The sequence below is a fragment of the Elgaria multicarinata genome, chromosome 1, assembly GCF_023053635.1.
Source record: "Elgaria multicarinata webbii isolate HBS135686 ecotype San Diego chromosome 1, rElgMul1.1.pri, whole genome shotgun sequence".
Taxonomy (NCBI): Eukaryota; Metazoa; Chordata; class Lepidosauria; order Squamata; family Anguidae; genus Elgaria; species Elgaria multicarinata.
In genome coordinates this window covers 135,826,462-135,845,347 of record NC_086171.1, presented here as the reverse complement: position 1 = coordinate 135,845,347, position 18,886 = coordinate 135,826,462, and the positions used below count along the sequence as shown (strand labels likewise).

General features: G+C 40.6%; 1 protein-coding gene across 4 annotated transcripts in view; it reads right to left on the bottom strand.

Moving 5' to 3' along the window:
* Positions 1 to 7,238: 7,238 nt before the first annotated feature.
* Positions 7,239 to 18,886, bottom strand: part of SLC44A5 (solute carrier family 44 member 5) — a 211,144-nt gene continuing 199,496 nt past the window's right edge. For 3 of the 4 annotated variants that reach the window (XM_063137322.1, XM_063137348.1, XM_063137330.1), the window contains exons 21-22: positions 17,069 to 17,153; positions 11,033 to 12,777 (exon numbers count right to left, since the gene is read on the bottom strand). In XM_063137322.1, coding sequence (XP_062993392.1) covers positions 12,665 to 12,777; positions 17,069 to 17,153 — 198 coding nt within the window. In that variant the 3' untranslated portion in view covers positions 11,033 to 12,664. Of the gene's footprint in view, positions 9,499 to 11,032; positions 12,778 to 17,068; positions 17,154 to 18,886 lie in introns of those variants that run through there. The other variant, XM_063137339.1, reaches the window with a different exon arrangement.

Sequence of the window (18,886 nt, the reverse complement as noted above, 5' to 3'; positions counted from 1 at the left end):
CTGGGAGTTCAGACAGGGGTCTTCCCTGGTGTTACCTGGAAATGGCAAGGGGGGACCTTCTGATTGCAAAACCTGTCCTTTACCATTGAGCCTTGAACCATTTTGGGTTCAAAGTGGCCCTTTAGATATTCCACTGTGATGTCGGAAGCAATTATTTGACTCACTAGAAAGAAGCATCTAGAGTAAATATGTACAGTGACTGTGGGTTGTGTAGGTTATAAGTTATTATTGTAAGCCATCTAGGTTTTCTAGTCTAGTATAAACAATCTTATGCAACAAGGTACCTTTCGAATGTACACCTGCAGTGCAAGGAGGAATCTTCTGGACTACAGAGTCTTCTGTCACATACAGAAACCCCAAATTTTAAATCTTTCCTGATGAAAGTCAACATTTTTCCTTGTGGACAATGTGAATAATTGTGTCACCAACAGAATATAGTCATTAAGAGATCATAATCTTGTCCAGACACTCTGGAGATTGCACAATTAAGACAACTAAGAAATAACATTTTAGCTTTGTGAAATTCCTTGTTTATTATGGTTATTTATTGTGCTCCAGAGTAGATCATTTAAAAACAAAAATCCTTTGTATTATTCAAGTTTATATTTCCAGAACACAGGTTATGTACCATCAATGAACCATCTCAACTGACCATATATTTGATTGGTACATCTGTTTCTCTTCTTTGTATCTGTATTATTGAAAATGTACATCTATATTAAAATGTTCACAAAATGACTTCAAGAACATATAAATATCCAGTTCCAATGCTACATAATAACTATGTTTTATGTTGTAATTTTAAACTGTGTTATCCATAGGAATTTCCAATCCCTAAGAAGAGTTGGTGGTATTTATTTTATTACAGTTAAACAAAAACTTGTTAATAAATTTTGGATTCTGTCTGTAAAATGCAGTGCTGGTGCAAGCCCCATTCTTCACTGCAAGGTTTATTCCAATGCTGCACTTTGAAGATTTTGATACTTGTGCTGAGAATTTCTGGGGAAATGGCAGCTTGGACTTCAGCTCATTCAGATCAAAGCATGTAAAGTCATATGTGAATCAAATTAATTTTGATTCACTTATAACTGGAATCACAGTGTTAATTTCTTGCAAATTGTCCTTTTTTTAAAACCAAAGATGTCACTCATTTGGAAAAATGGGCCAAAGCCTTTCCATATCACAGCTGCCAACAATTCTTAAGGAAGAATGTGGGTGAATGTCCCAGGTCCACTGTGTATCTGGATCCACATTGTGATGTTCACCTAGATGCCTGGAATACATGTTGGTACACAGTTGTTGCGCATGACTAAAGCTGGATCATTCTTTCAAATTAGAAGTACAGACCAACATATAGCATACATAACTAACATCTATTCATATTTATTTTCAGAAAGTGCATTAATTCAGCTTCGCAAACAACCATTTCCCTAATTGTCTGGTGGGTAAGATTTGCCTCTTAGACAACCAAGCATGTCTGGACTAAATATATTTAACCATCTTGTACTGATTCAGACCATTAGTCAGTCTATCAGATTTTTATCTTGCCCTTCCTCCAAGGAACTCAGGCTGGTAGACAGGATTCCTCCCCATTATCTTCAGAGCAGTTATTTGAGATAGGTTAGGATGAAGGACAGACACAGAGACTTCCTCAAAGTCATGCAGTAAGAGTTGTGGTTGAGTGGGGATTTGAACGTAGCATCCCATCTAAACACAACTCTCTCTGGATTACACTGCCCTGAGTCTCTAGAAAGGAATTTCACAGTCCGAGCAGTCCGAGCATTCCCAGGTTGGGGAAGGGCTGCTCTAAACAAAAAAAGAAGTAGGTGGCTCTAAGTTGTTCGTCATCAGTTTTCCACAACCCCACAGTCACCTCTGCACCTCCTATTCTCCATCCTGTCCTCATGGTTTATCTGCTTTGGCAGAATGAGAATTTCACTGGTACTTTCTGCCTCCTTAGGGAGGATGTGGCGTTAAGGCTGGCGAGCCTAACTCCCAATTTTCCCGCTTTTTGGTGCTTTGTGGAAAAGTGTACGTCCTTAACGTTGTTTTATAAACCGTAGGTTTTTTGTTCATTGATTAATACTTGTATTCTATCCAGACCATGGCAGTATTCAACAAAAACAATTGGAAAGGAGTATTTGGAGAAAGTGTAGGGCTCCTCTAAAATTCTTCTGTGTTGTAATTGCAGTTGCTAGACAGTAGACTGGGCTGTGCAGCATTAAGCTTTGTTAAGATTTAACTGTATAGAAGTAGAGTACTGGAACGTTGTTGTAAGAACTGCAAACTGGGTGACATTATTTGAAGGGAAATGAACATGAGGATATTTTCTTCATATTTTGGTGGTCTCTCCCTCCTCTCTCCACATACAAAACCCCCAAAGCAGTTTCAGGCAGCAAAATGAAAATAGATCACTTGCCTAGCCCAGCCAAATCAACAGAAAGGAGACCTTGGGGTATGATGACATGAAAATTGATCCAAGGCAGGAAATTGACTTGGTCAGATTGTGCAGCAAGGGATGGCAACCAGAAACAGCATTGTGGCTCAGCACAGAAAACAGCCTTTCCTTTCCCCTTCCCCCTGTATCCCAACAGGCACCCATCTGTTAGCTCTTGGGGAAATATGCATTTACAAAGTGCTTTTCTACCATAAAACAGCAGCAAATGCACAGATGCCATAGAGTCAAATTTAGGGTTGCACCTTTTATCTCGCTGCATATTTTATCTTGTTCTGTTCAATGCTTTTGTCTTGCATCATTCTTGTGAAGTCACGATTAATAATTGTGGTTTGCAATGTACTGGCTGTATTTGCTGCTGCCCATTGAAGTCAATAGCTCCCTTCAAGAGGTTGCACTTGGGGGCCTGTAGCATCAGGGGAAGGTGCCGACCAAGGGGCCAAATCCTCCCCCAGCCCCATTTACACACACAGCTCAACTTAGGCAAGGCAATTAGCATGTGCTGTGCTTGAATAAAAGAACTGACTGCTTCAGGAACATGACACCACATTCAGCTATCAGGACATTTTGATGCAGAGAGAGAATGAGTCCTGGTTTTAAAATTCATCTGGAGATGGATTAAGATTTCTATGGCCTCCAGCCAACGATAGATTTAAATGTAATATGAAAGTTAAGAAAACTATGTGATACATAAAACACATCAATCACAGAAAGTCTGTTTATGAGCATGCCTTAAAAAGGAGAAAGAAAGCAGGTTTGCAATAAGTTATGTCTCATGAATGAGCAGAAACACAATAATCCATAACTGCAGCCCATTCTGAGAGCTTGCACATGACGCAAGAAAGTGCTGGAGTAGTTTAAGAAATCCAGATTTAATTAAAAACAACTCTGTGCATATTGAGGGGGGACATTAAAGGTCTTGGACTCTCAGCAACCCTTTACCCTAACTTTTAGATTACAAATGCATTCTTTGCCTTAGTCGGAGATGATGAATTGTTTGAATTTAGAGGTGATGGATTATAGTGTATTGTAAACATATATCATGTGTTGTCCAATCACCGTTAATAGTTATTACAATGCTTAGAACTATTCCAGGTGGGTTGCAGAATTTACAAATGGGTTCTCTGCTTCCAATAGTGTACATCTAGTTAAGCGTTTGCACACAGATATAGCAATACATGTGGCGGCAAGGTACATTTCCCCTAATTTCTGGTTCCTGCAAGAAGTGTAAGTGCTTTTAACTGCTTTTTTCTTTTTACTTGCCACTGGTAGGATCACAGCACCATACAGGACCTCATCATCCTCTACTCTCCCCTTGAATATAAATATATATTCAAATATATTTGTTCCTATGGCAATACATGCAGCGAAGAAAGCTGTTTTCTCTGCACACCTTACATCTGCGAATTCGCATCCAGCAGAACTGTTCAGGGTGGTGAGAGGTATAACTCAGACACTTTCCCTTCTGAATCCAACTTTAGAGCCTTCAGTACTTTGCTGTGATGCCTTTAATGATCATTTCACAGATAAAATCTCTCGGCTAAGAGCCAACAGTAGACGCCGTCGTCATAGCAGAAGCTGACAGTGGAGTGTCCAGTAACTCCGCGAATAGGATTACACTGGATCAGTTTCAGTTGGTGAGTATCGAGGACGTGGACAAGCTGATAGGAGTGAGGAAGACGACTTGCCCTCTCGATCCCTTTTTGGTTGGTCATATAGGGAGGAGATGCAGTTAGATTACAATTACAACATATTATTAATGCATCTCTCTGGGGGGGGGGGAGTTTTCCATCATGTTTAAAAGAAATGGTGCTTACTGTCAAGGGCCCTAACCTGAGTTTGGAGGTGTGTCAACCAGTTCTGGATGGGGTTACACTCCCCCTTGAAAGACTGTTTTTGCAGCTTGGGGGTGCTTCTGGATACATCGCTCCAAATGACAGCCCAGATAGATGCGACAGCCAAGAATGCCTACTATTAGCTTCAGCTGATATGCCAGCTGCGTCCCTTCCTAGAGTTGGAAGACCTAAAGATGGTAGTGCATGCACTGGTAACTTCGAGGCTCAACTTCTGCAATGTGCTCTACACAGGGCTACCTTTGTGCCTAGTCTGGAAACTTCAGCTAGCTCAAAATATGGCAGCCAGGTTGCTCACCAGTACACCTAGGAGTGACCATATTACACCAACTTTAAAATCACTTCACTGGCTGACTATTAGTTTTTGGGTGAAGTATAAAGTGTTGATTATTACCCTTAAAGCCCTATATGTTTTGGGTCCAGGTTACCTGTAGGATCGCCTTCTCCCATACAATCCACCCCACACACTCAGGTCCTCTGGGAGGGGTTTACTCCAGTCAGCCACAACTAAGCTGGCAACGGTTACCCAGAGGACCTTTCCTTCTGCTGCCCCCAGACTGTGGAATGGCCTGCTGGAGGAGATTTGTCAGCTTAATGCTCTCTCTGAGTTTAAGACAGCCATAAAGACTAGTCTCTTCCAGCAGGCCTACCCAGATGAATTTTAAGATGCTGTGATTGTTATTTTAATATTGTATTGGTTTTATATGCTCTTTTAACTAATTTTATGTATTATATTTTTTAGTGTTGTTCCCCGCCTCGATCCGGGGGGAGAGGCGGGTAATAAATAAATTTTGTTGTTGTTGTAATGTGTTCTACCAAAGGAGGGATGAGAGGCAGTTACCTTTGAAATGTGTTTGGGCACAGCGTTCAGGACCAGCCGAAGTTTCCAGTCTTTTGACTGGGGCCGGTTAGAGGGATTGTGTGTCTCCCTTTTTACAAGACCTTCACCACTATCTTTCTCTTTTTGAGGCACAATTCAATTGTGCTGGTTATGATCTACAAGCCCTATATAACATGTGATCAGACTATCCAGTATCCCATGTTCCCCCGTACAAGCCTGGCTGGGTTTTAAGATCTTTAGAAGAGGGCCTTCTCTTGGTCCTGCCTCTGTCAGAGGTGTATTTGGTGGGAAGGCAAGAGAGGGCCTTTTGGAACTCACTGCTGAAGGAGGATAGGTTGGCCTCCTTCCACCAGGCAAAGATGTTTTATTCAAGCTGGTCTTGGTTTATTTGTTGCTGAAGTAGGTTCTGTTGGGCTGGGTGCTGTTTATTTTTTAAATTATTTTTAATGGCATTTTTAATTGATTTGTTCTCATGTTTTAATGTCTTGTTTAACCTGTATTTGATTACTGTTAGCCACGCTAAGCACCATTTTCGGGTCAAAGGGAGGAGATAAACCTAATACCCCTTGTAATGCTTTGAAATGAGGGCAATCCAAAACCTGTATAGTACCAGCCAGATCCATTGCTCAAGGTTTCTTAGAGCAATGATCCTTGTCTCATTTTTAGGTGGTCCCTGAGGCCATGAAGTAAACAAGAATAATGTTCTGCGTCTTTTCTGGAATTGTGATAAATACTGAATTGAAATCCAGTCCTTCTGCCAGGATCAGCCCAAGACATTTTGCTGCCTGAGGTGACTAGACGAAGTCTCCCTCCCCATTCCATGTTTAAAAGCCAATTGGGCTGACAGTTGAATCTTACAGGTCAGGTCCTCCACCATACCTGAAGGCAGCAAGTTAGCATAGGGGACACAGCTACGTGGCGTGGACACGGCTGTTTCCCAACAACGTGCTGCCCTTCTCTGCCTACTTCCTGGCATCTGCTGCCTCACTCTATCTACTTTGAGGGAGGGGGGATGTTTTGCCAACACTTTAAAAACTTTATCAGAAAACCAATTAAATGCACTGGTTTTTAGTGAATGAATTGTAGCCGATACCTTCCCTCCTTATTTATTATTTGTATAATGTGCAATCCTCTGAAGATTTCAATTATTTTATATTTACATAAGACTGTTTTGTCTTAAATTGTCCACAACCTTAAGAGCATTGGTTATTGTCCTTTGATCGATTAACACATGCCCAATGAATGAATGAATGAATGAAAGTAATGAATGAAAGCCTCTTTCAAGAATAAAGCGCACACCTAGAGAGGAATAACAACAAAAAAGACATTCTTTTGTATCTAAATCTTTATTAGAACAAACCCAAAGAGCTGTAAAACAATAAGTAACAACCAATTGTGTTAAATATTAAACATTTTAGTTCTGAAAAGATATTTTCAATATTTTCCTAATATTTCTGCACAGCAGAAGCAAAAAAGGTTTTAGAGCTCAGACAGCCATGTGCTCAAGTTAATTTGGTTTGGGCACAAACCCCACCCAAAAACCAGACAGTCTCTAGAATCACATTTAAAGTAGAAATGTGATCACAGGGGAAACTGATAACAAGTTCTTTCATTTGCCACCATGCAACTTATGAGTACATATTTGAAATGCTGATGGAACCATTTTACAAACTAACAGACTGCATTAATTATCACTATTAGTACCATTAGCCGTACATCTGAAAAAACTGAAGAAGCTATTATATCTTATTACTGTGAAGTGCAAATTACCAACATTTTACTAGGGAAGCAATAACCTGTATCAAAAGTTAGAAAATTAAAAGTCATTCTATAAAATAACATCTTTAAGAGTCTTAAAAATGAAGCATTCATTTTACACTGCTTAACAAAGCAATAAATACTTTACACTAGTGTAGTATGTGCTTCCTTGTTCCCATTTTGTACAATTTAAATAGCAGGGGCTTAGTTGTGTAAAGAATTAACACAGGTGAGTGGCACAGTCCTCCCTAACCAGCTAACCAGCATATGAAGCTGCAAATTCTTATACGATGGGCTCTAACAATTAAATCCTGGTTGCAGTGAATAATGACAAACCCTTCTCTGATTTCAGTAAATCCAGAATTCAATCTTAAACTCCCTGATCCTAGGCATGCTTATGTGGAAATAAGCTCCACTGAAATCAGTGGGACTAACAACCAGATAGTCTAACAACCAAATAAATGCATTTAGTATTGGGGCGTAAGGGTGCAGATCTGAAAGCATTTTTCAGAACAAATAGCATGGGATATGTTCTAGAAACTAATCTGGACAGAGAACGTCAAAATTTACAGCCTACTTAGCCCACACACTCCTTGTAGGTTTAAGAGACACAAGTATCCTTTCACCATAGCTATAGCACTGTTGGTGTTCCACTGTTGTTATTAACTCCCGTTATGAGCATTTATGCACCACAGTTGTCATTAACTGTGGTTATAATACTTGTGATTCAAGCAAAGGCATTCCCATGGCCAAAGGGGCACACATACCACATGTGTTTAGGCAGGGGTAGAGAGGTAAATTTTGAAATGCAGGCACGCATCCTGATAGTTGCATAGTCCTGCCCCCATGCAGCGTCCATACGGGCAGCTGTGTTGATCCATATTAACAAACCAGTACTAGGAGTCTTCTGCTATGAGCAAGTCTTTCTAAAGCTAATGGGACTTAATTGACCATTCAAGTCCAACTACCCCCAAATACTTTGCATTCCAACAAGGAACAATATACTGTTGCTGGGAAAATTCATTTTGCACCAGGTACTGTGAGGATTGCAGCTAAGCTCAGAGGGAACAGGGAATTCTGAGGAGGATGGCAGATGATGATCAGCATTTCTGCTAATACAAAAGTGTTTAGGAAGTAACACCATCAACACTTCATTGCCACAGATAACATAACATTCAGTCCTGTGCCCACAGAGTAGCTTTTACCACCTGTGGGAGCATAAAATAAATATTCTGCAAACATTGACAAGGCCAGAAAGAAGAGTTGTTTCTTCCCCTTTAACTCCAGGGGTATGTGATCTTATGTAAGGCTTTAGGGCAGGCCCCCATGTAAGGCTGCCTATAGGGTGGCCAGCTTTTCAGCTGATCCCTGTAGTTATGACTTTAACTGCACTTTTATGTGCAGGAGTTAGTAGGTAAAACTTCTCAAGGCTTGGAAAAAACACATTACTATCTGCTGCTAACTGAAACGGATAAAGCCATTGTTGAAAAGGCACAGCTACAAAGGATGGCTGAAAAGTTGGCACTCCCCCCCCACACACACACCAATACCAGGGTACTGCATTGCTCAGAATTTTGCATATCTTTCCTACATGTGGAGTGCATCACCTGTTGAAGTAGAGGTTCTTACACCGACAAAGCTAACCTTAAGAATTTCAAATATCCTTACACTTCGCTAGAGAATGCAAATCTCCACTGCTTTCTTTTTGGAGCGGATGACTGTAGGAAAATGTAGATACTGCAAGTATTCCAAACTGAGGGAAATGACCAAATTTGTATCCATATACATTCCAAGTAAACTGAAAGAGTTTTGTTCATCTTGTCAAGCAATGGTAGCTTTGTGATTCAAACGGTGCATGTAAACTTCAAAATATGAGCTAATTAATACCAATAGCCAGTAAGGCACTTTGTCCTGGAACACACAGCTGTACAAGCGAGGAAACTGACAAGACTTTAAATGCAATCAAGAGACATTTATATATTCCATGACCATTTATATTGAAATGGTGGTTGACACTGCAATCTTATAAACACTTACCTGGGAGTAAGCCCCATTGAACTCAATGATATTTACTCCTGAGTAGACACACAGAGGATTGCACTGTTACTTTCTTTCTCAAGAAATCTTAATACTGTGTTTTCTGAGCCTAGAGCAAAATTTGCAACAGCAACATATTTCACATCTTTTTTCTTAAAAAACAAACAGCTAACATTTTTTAATATTCCTTCACTCCAAAACATCCAAGCTACAAGAATTAAAGGCAAAAGGGGAAGGGGGGGAATAAGAAAATCTTAGTATAAAAATGCTCCCATGGTATTTTGCTGGACTTTTAAAAACAATGTCATTACAAACTTTTGATGGCCTCACACATACAATAGCTTTGGTATAAAACATGCGCAAATAAAAGCGGACAGTCAACGATGTATTGAAGAAGCAATGCCTTGAACCAAATGTGATTGTGTGATTAGGACAAGTGGGCATTTTCTATTGTCTCTTGGTTTGCATGTTCTGCTTGTTCAGGATCTTCAGAAGAGATTTACTCATGTGATAAGGTTTTTCAGTAGAGCCATCATGGCTTTCTAAATCTTCCACTAGGAGGAACGATGGCAAAGAGCAAACGATCAAACCAATGCAATATGAAAGCAATTCTGCCACCTGCTGGCCCTGTTGTGCACAACAGCAAAAGCCTCAGTATATATTAAATACTGGATGGTTTGGCATTTATACTGTAAACACTGGTGCAATAATATAATCAGCCCTTTGTCATTATATGGGTCAGATGCTGCACCAGTTCAATCAAGAACACATTTGCCTTGACTAGAATGAGTGCAGGATCAAAGCCTATTTAAAATTTATTATCTCATCAGGAAATGATTCATCCAGTACTCTACTTCTGTAAAGCGAGGCAGTGCATTTTTATCAAGCTTTAGCTTTATGTTAGAGCACGTTATGCATAAAATGGACATTATAATAAACAGCAGGATTTGGCCCAAGGATTAAGAAACACATCAATCAAGTTCAAAAGTATTTGGATTTCAAAAATAAATTATTACCTAGTTTGCACATTAATTAATTAATGCTCATTCATTTTCTCAGAAAGATATTCAGGAATTTTATCTATCAGATTTTGCAATAATTTAACCAATATATTTCAGATGAATGAATGATTGCCAAATTTCAGTGCTATTGCTTTGCATTTTCACAGTTATCTCAGTTGCTTAATCAATAAAATGGCTCTAGAATGTTCCCCTGAAGGATATTTGTCAATGACACTACACACTGACCTTGAACATTTGTATAGGTACATTTCTATTGCCAGCATAATGCCATTCTTTGGCATATAATATTGGCACAACTGCTGGCAGACCCAATCCTAAATGTAATGGCATGCCAAATCTTAAGATCAGGTTTAAGTCCTGACCAGCTGAGATCAATTTAAATTATTTTATTGATTTCAATTGTACTTTTATGCCACAATCCAGCCCCAGAGTAAGGTACATCTAACTCTGTGTGGAATTGTATGCTAATGCCCTAATTCAGTACAAAATGCTCATGCACATAAGCAGCCATCTATACAGTGATGCTTAGTGGAGCACTGTGTGGCTGGATGCATCTTTCGATAGAAACATGAATCTGCTTCCAGGACCACCACTTGCGATATATAATGAATTGCTTGTAGCTACAGTAGGATTTTGAAACAATATATTTTGGCCATCATAGAACTGATAAGAAATAATGGACAGCATCCAAGCCATGGCATTTACTATGACTTGGACATAATAAAAACAAGAGAAATATAAACTTGTTCCTCCCCTCTTTGAAAATATGCAGATTCCTGGGTTATTGGTCATTTGCATGATATAGATCCAGAGTTTCTCTCCTGCAAATGAAAGGTTCTTTCCATTTGCAGAACCAACTTAGATACATCAGAGACTCCAATTGGAGGAAGAGAGTGGAAAGGCAAATTTCACCAATTCTTCCTGCAGCCCACAGCATGACCTCCTGTTTTGTTTTTTCCAGTTTTAGGATTTTGAGCTCAGGACCTGCTCAACTAGAAGCAGAAAAAGTATGTCCTTCCAAATGTTGAATACAAACCTCCATCGGAATTAAGTTTTTTAAAATAAAAATAAAAAAAATGCCACACCGTTCTCAAAGCCCCTTATGACCAAGGAACAAAAGAATAGCTGAAATTATTTGCTTGTTGTTCAGCTGAGATCTGCAATTATTTTAAAGTTCAGCAAGAATAAAAGAAGTTGCCTTATTTCAAGCCCTTAGCCAAAAAGTAGGCTTATGGCAAAGCCTCTCCTTTTCTTAAACCCTTCTGGTTAAGGCTTTTGGTTAAGCAGCGAGCTGGGTTAAGATGACTTGTATAATGCATTTTGCTAAACTCTGCTCACTCACTAAGCACAGGTGGACTGTCTGCGGCAGAGTTAGCGGCTCTAAACATGGCTTAAAGTGTGTGTGACAGCATGGCTTGTGGTTAGTGCTAACCACAGGGCCTGAAGTGTTGTCTGAACAAGCCCAATGTTTAGCTCAAAATGCTTAACCACCATGGTTTAGCGTGTTGTCTGAACAGGGTCTCTCTGTCTACATTAGCAACAGCTGAAAGCTGCAAAGCAGAGCAAGGGAAAAACTTTAAAGGCCAGGCCCCCCAAACTGGGCCTTTTAGAGGTTATATTGGTCTTCCCCAACTTGGTGCTTGATGTGTTGGACTACAACAATGCACACACACCCTGGCTGCAGTATGCATGCTGGCAATGATGGATGTTGTAGTTCAACACATCCAGAGGGCACCAGGTTGGGGAAGTTTGGGTTGGAATTCTTCCAGAGGGGAAATGGCACGAAATTGATTTTATTCTTTTGAATATTTCAGCTAGATCTAAATCTTTTCATAACACAAGAAAATATCATGGCACTGATAAAGAGTACTACTACTTTTTGCAATGACAATTGCAAAATTGCAATTTCATATTGCATCAGATGGAAAATAGAGGCTATTGTTTAGCCTAGATTCCCCCCTCCCCAGGTATTTCTGGCATAATATTCTTTAAAAGGTTTATTGTTAATAACATGCCTCTATTTGTAAGCAATTTAAACTCTCTGTACACTTTCATTACATTGGTTGAGATGAATCAGTATGATACTAATCTCTTTCTTTCTTAACACATATCATTTGCAGTGGAGGTGGCTGACATAGCAATGTGTCGTCCTTCATAGGGAACTCTTAATACATTTTAATCACAGTTTAAGTTGCTGTCAACCAGCATGTACAGTAAAAATACAGCCATAGCACCATAATTACAAATTTAGGACCACCTGCTGGTTACCTATAGTCTTGATCTGTTTATGGCTAATTAGGTTACACTGTAGTGCTTTCAAAAAATGCCTGAATATCCTTTACAAATATACACACCTATAAAAAAAGTTATCAAAATGGCTGTCATTTCAAACAGCAAAATCTCAAGTTAGAAAAGTTATTAAAACACTAAGAGCTAAAGATAAAAAAGCTTCACATTTACACTTTTCCATAGGCACTCTATAAAAACTATGGTGTGGCCTTGATTCAGCTGTTAAAAGACTTCTTTTAAATGTTGCCCATTTGCTTATATTTAGATAGTACAAAGCAATCAAAAAACTTTCATTATCCAGAAGCATCATTTATACCTTTAAAAAAATGTTTTGCCTAAATTATGTGTCTTTATTTTTACTTATTAAACTTAAACTTGACACTCTTGCCATTTTCACATTTTTGGAGTATTATCCCATTAACTTTTTAGGACTCAGTTCCTTCTTCCCCAGAATTCGGTGTAGACTAGCTGACATGTAGTAGGGTTTTGCTGTAGATCCATCATTCCTTTCCAAGTCTTCACCTGAATATGAAGTAGTCAAAAGGAGCCAAAGCAGCAAGCAGCCATGCAGTCAAACACAAAGCAAAACAAAGTAGAGAGATGCAGAAAGAGGAAAAGAGTCAACATTAGAAATCCTCCTGTTACAACAGAGCGGGATGAGTGCTGTGTCATCCCAGGATGCCACAAGAACACTAATGCCCATATTTCCATATCAATACAAGGTAGGCCACAGCCAAGCCACTATTGAGCCATATGTGATCCACGCATCTGCACATGCAAGATATATTAAGAATCATTGTTTTGTACATTGCAGTAAAGCCCCCAACTACTGCAGCACCATACACCTAGTCTCCATGAAGCTGGTATTTAAGATCTTGACTGTCTTGTCATTTTGCGCATTTCTGAACACAATATTGAATCCAACGAAATCCTTCTGCTTCTGTCCACTGGCTGAATGCTTGAGGATAGGGATGTGCTCCGCCTCTCCTCGACCCGGAGAAGCAGGAGCGGAGCGGGGGGGCTTCGCCTACCCTTAAGGCGGAGGCGAAGAGGATTGGGGGGCCGGCGGATCGCGGCGAAGAGGATCGCCTCAATCCGGAGCTTCGCCTGAAGGTAAGTGAGGGGGAGGGGGACTAATCTGGCGCTGCCGGTGCTGCCATCCATGCGGCCGCGGCAGCACCAGGTAAGGGAGCAGGGAGGAGGGACGCTTACCTTCCTCCGTCGCCGGCTTCAATTGAGGTCCCGGTTGAAGCTGGAAGTGAAGGCCGAGGCCTCTTCCGGCTTCAACCGGGGCCTCAATTGAATCCTGCGACGGAGGAAGGTAAGGGGGCGGGGTGGGTGGGTGGTTTCTCTGGCGCCGCCGTTGATATAGTGACTGCAGCGAAGCCGGATCTCGCTCCGCGGAGCGGAGTGGGAGACCGGCAGAGCGGCGCGAAGAGGATCGGGCCCGATCCGGATTTTCTGGATCGGGCCACGAAGCGGATTGGGGGGTCCGTGCACACCCCTACTTGAGGAGGTGATGCTCGCTTATCCTTCCTTCCTTCCTTCCTTCCCTCCCTCCCTCCAGTCCCTGAAAATCTCCTACCACATAGAGTCATAGAATCATAGAATAGCAGAGTTGGAAGGGGCCTACAAGGCCATCGAGTCCAACCCACTGCTCAATGCAGGAATCCACCCTAAAGCATCCCTGACAGATGGTCTCTTGACGGCCTCTAGTGTGGGAAAACCAATTGATTCATTTTAAGATGAACAGTCAGGGATGCTTCCAGTGGCAGAATAAAATCTCTGGATACAACCCACTGTATGCTGTATGAAAGCTAGTATTGTTCTTTCTGGTTCATTCTTGGAATAGTTTTTATTTTTGCCACAAGAGGTCAGACTGTGCTGATATCTGGAAGCATTGCTTAGGGAAATGGAGGATACATATATACACTAAGGCTTCCTACCCAGACCACATGATCATAATTAGACCTTTCCAAGGACACTAATGTCATTCGTTTAAAGGGGGCTAGAACATCTTGTTCCTAATGGTCTGTGACCAGAAAGTTACACTGATCTTGTGCCCAAACTTTATTCCAGAATACAATTTTTGGTGTTCTGAGGGGGAAAAGGTCAAGGGTAAATTGACTGAACTTGGAAGATAAAATTTTGAATTTAAGGAAGGTATTTTTCAGGTAATGGCATGTAAAATAGAAGGATGGGACTAAACTCCTCTGGTGCCCTGCCAACTTATGGAGCGCTTCTAAGGCCACAGACACATGGCTATAGTACAGGGGCTGAGCTTCCACCTTTGCTGGTCACTGCTGACCCATATGTCTGAGGGATACTATCAGGAACAGTACAGGCTGTGCAATCCATGAGATTATGCAATCCACAGTTATGTGTAAGGAAGCAGAGTGCTCTGATGGGCAGCTTTGTGGTCAATACATTGCCTGAGAAAGAGAATGCACCCCACACACCATACAACTAGAGCCCATAGTTTGAAGCACATTCCCTAGAAGGGGTCTAGCCCTTAAAAACAACAACCCACCACTAATTAAACTAGATGTTTGCTGGATCTGTCATATGCAGCTAAAGTATCCTGCTTTTCTAAATTACATGCTTGCATTGGGTGGGTTGGGTGAACCTTACTGGGAATGCAGCATGTAAGGAGGAGAGAATTATCTCCTCCAAACCAAAATCCCACCACTTCAAGTGCAGCTAGAACCTTTAGTACAAGGGTGGGCAACTACAGCGAATGGTGAGGAATTTAGCAATTATTAGCCTTTAGTAATTAGCCAGTGTTCACTGAACTAGATCAATGTCCATAAAAAGTGTTATTGTTCTCAGAAAAAAATTAACTCACTTATGAAGACAGCTTCTGAGAACAAGTTTTACAAATGATATACAGAGCCTGATCATTCATTTCAAATAGAATTAATGAATGGGAATAAAGCCTCACTATGTGTGATCCATTGGATGGAGTGTTAGAGTGGATCTATAAGAAAATGTCTAAAATCCTTACTGAGGAACAAAAAAAAAAGAAAAGAAAAATGACCAGTTTCCAAGTCTTAATTCTAAAATGTGAATAATGGGAACAAAAACACAAATGACGGGAACAAATGTGTTCTGAGGATAAACAATAGCCAATCCACACAACCATTCACAAGAGTTAAGTGTTGGAAGTCAACACAAGTTGGGGAGTGTTTTTTTGGTGCATTCTGACGTGATCAATCATATATTATGAATACGTTCCAGGATTGTAATTCACCACTTCCTGCTTCAATTGTTAAAAAATGTTTCTCAGGAGACAGTGAATCACAATTTGGTCATTGGTTGGAATATTTACAAAACCACTTTCACACTAAACTGGAAAAAAAAAATCAACATACATTAAAAGTGGCCATGGCAGTCAGTTTTCACATATAGATTGAAAACTACTTTGTAACACCACAAGGTGGTTAAAGATAGCTGTCTGCTCACTTTGCCTATGTCTAGCAAGTAAAGGAGAAAAACACAATTTCAAACTAATATTAAAGAAAAAAGGAAACTCAAAGGTGAGTAAGCAGTTCAAGGATGACTGGACAGAAGGTGAGTTTTTACTTATTCTAATAATATTTAGAATTCCAGATGGCTGTGGACTGAGTTATAGTGGTGATGGTAAACACACTACATGTGACCAAAAGTTCTTTAGTCAAGATCCAGCACCAAAGTACATTCTTGGGGTAATCCATGGTGTACTAGGGATAGGAAAACCAGGGTTGTTCAAGCTCACAGAAATTCTCTGAACTTTAATTCAAAGCTCACTTCAGCTCACCCCTGTTCTTGTTCAGAATTTGTTCTCCCAGATTAATTGAATGGGAGGAGTGCACATTTTTCTAACGTGCATACATTCCCTCCATTGACAAAAGCACGAAAATGCATATTTTTTTTAAAAAAATGCACATTTTAAAAAATGCATAACTTAAAGTTGTGTATTTTAAAAAGTGCATACTTTCCCCATTAAAGCACAGAAATGGGAATATTTAAAAGTGTGCATTTTTAAAAATGCACAAATTTAAAAATGTACAACTTCAAACTGTGCATTTTTAAGCTGTGCTTTTTAAAGTTGTGCATTTTTAAATGTGCACATTATTAAGGTGTACATTTTGTGAACATGAAGTTTGAGAATTTGTGAACAGGCGCTCTCATTTGCATTCGGGGTTGCAAACGGGGCATTTTTGTACATCCTTATAGTGCACCCTAACTCAGATTAAGTTAATAGATTAATCTGTGAACAAGGACTAAAGGTGAATTTAAACTTTCACTTTATAGTTTCAGCTCTTTTAAGGGGGAATATTTTATTTATTTATTTATTTATTTATTGCAATTCTATACTGCCCAATAGCCGAAGCTCTCTCGATATAGTTGTGTACATTGAGCCATCTTCTTTTAAATTAATCCAACATGTTGTGGCTACTAAAATGGCAAGGATGTTATTAGCAGGAACACACGGCATTCATTTAAGTGAAACACCACTGGACAATATGAAGCTACAGAGCACCCAAAAGCAACCTGTTAGTAATTAGTACAGAACAGTTAATCCGAAAGGCCAGCTATTCTAGTGAGAAACAGTTAGTTTCACTAGCTGAACTAATGAAGTCACATCTGAGGTTGATGTGCTTCATAATCTCCTGTGCAATGAAGATTGCAATGAATCAAGTAGCACAAAAAGAGAAGCAGCAATGGTTCCTGGTTATGTATTCCAGACATTCTCTTATGAGGTTGACCTGGCAGCCCTTTATCTGAGTATTATTCAAAGTGAAAAGTAAATAACAAAGAGCTGATTACTTACAAAAGCAGAGGAAAAGTGTGTCAACACACATTGCATAGACACTGAAGAACCCGTGTGCAACGAGATAAGAGCCTATAATGACAGTCTGGGGGGGGGGGGAGGAACGGAGAAAGATACATATTAATTATACATTATCATACAGGTACTACATAAAGCATCTCATTCTTTAAACATGAAAGATCACTTGCAACCCTACCCCATCAATTTACATTGCCCAACAGTGATCCATACTAAAAATTGGATCACTTTTTGGCAATTAAATTTGCAGGCAGGTGAGCCCTGGTCCAGATTGGGATTGCAGTGGGTGGCAAAGGGCTAAAGCCCGATACGTCAACATGCTAGAGTCCTGATCTGGATGATGCCCTGCACTTTTGTGTAAAAAGGAAAGAAAGACATGGCTGCTAGCTACCTCTTTAAGGACGCAATCCTATGTGGATTGCCGGCAGCCTCTGAACTCAGAAACTGCCAAGTATGCAATGCAGGTAGGGAGGACAGGGGAGGTGACATCACTTCTGTGCTCCAGCTGCCCTACATTTCTGCTAGATGGGCAATTTTGTCTGGCTAGTGGCAGCACGTTGGAGGGGAAGCAAAGGAACCTGTGGCAGCCAAAGGATATGTTGTATCACAGTCACCACATTCTTCTCCCATCCCCGCCCCCGGGAACACACCCATTTCCCCATCTTCATTTTCTGAGCACAGAGAGGCAGCTGGCATGGGGGAAAGGGTTTCCTACCTCCAATGTCAGAGCCAGGAGAGTAAACTATTCTATGCCTCCACCCCAGATGCTGTCTGCAGGACATAGGATTGCTTCCTCCCTCCAGTAATGTGTGTAGTCAGACCCTCTGCTTTGCATATCTGATGAGCAGGGACTGTGCCTCTTACATTTTTTAGGAGTGCTGTACTGGTGTTATATGATAGCAGTAGTATTACATAGTACAGGTTGCACTGGCAGAGACATGGGCCAGATCTACACCAAGCAGGATATAACACTTTGAAAACGGTATATATAATGTGTCCTGGGCCCAAACAGTTGTCCAAACTGTTATAAAGCAGTAGTGTAGATCTTGCCATGGAGGGAGATTTATGAGGTTCATCAACAATGTTGTCACTGGCACCACATAAAGAGAAGTGTCACTAGGAAGCGTAGCCCCCTGTGTGATGCCAGGGGCTTTATTAGGCCTTATGAGCTGTTGTAGGAGAGTAAAGGTGTTTTTGGTTTGAGAAGACTGTATGAGAGTTATGAGGTCAGTTGAGAGAGAGAGAGAGAGACAGAGAGGATTGGAGAGATGCCAGAGAGATCTAGACTACAGAGTGGAATATAGGAAAAAGGAATCACTCAGAAAAGACTGTGAAGGAGAGAGCTGCTGCTGCTTTCTGCCCTTACATAGCAGGCCTTATATAGCAGCAGCGCTATTGCCAGGGTACATGACAGAGCCTGAGGCCTGCACGTGCATCCCAGGACTGTGTGTCCAAAGACAGGTCTGAGAGATTCAGAATATTCATCTCACCTATGTATTAACTTTGTATCCCATCTTTGTGTGTTGCTTAGTGACTGATTTTAAACTACCTGAGTTGTTCCTCCTGTTTCCTCTACTATTTTGAAGGCCTAGCATTTTCCCATTCATCCATCCATCCCACTATGATTCAAACCCTAGTCCCATAGTGGACTGGTGAGAGGGAAAGTAGGGTTACATAGACCATCAATACAAAGCATGACCTTATTAAATAAGTAGTTTTTAGGGGATAGTGAACTCTTCTGTATCCCTTTACCCAGTGCAAGGCTTCTGGCAACCTGTAGCAAGTAGTGCCTCACTACCT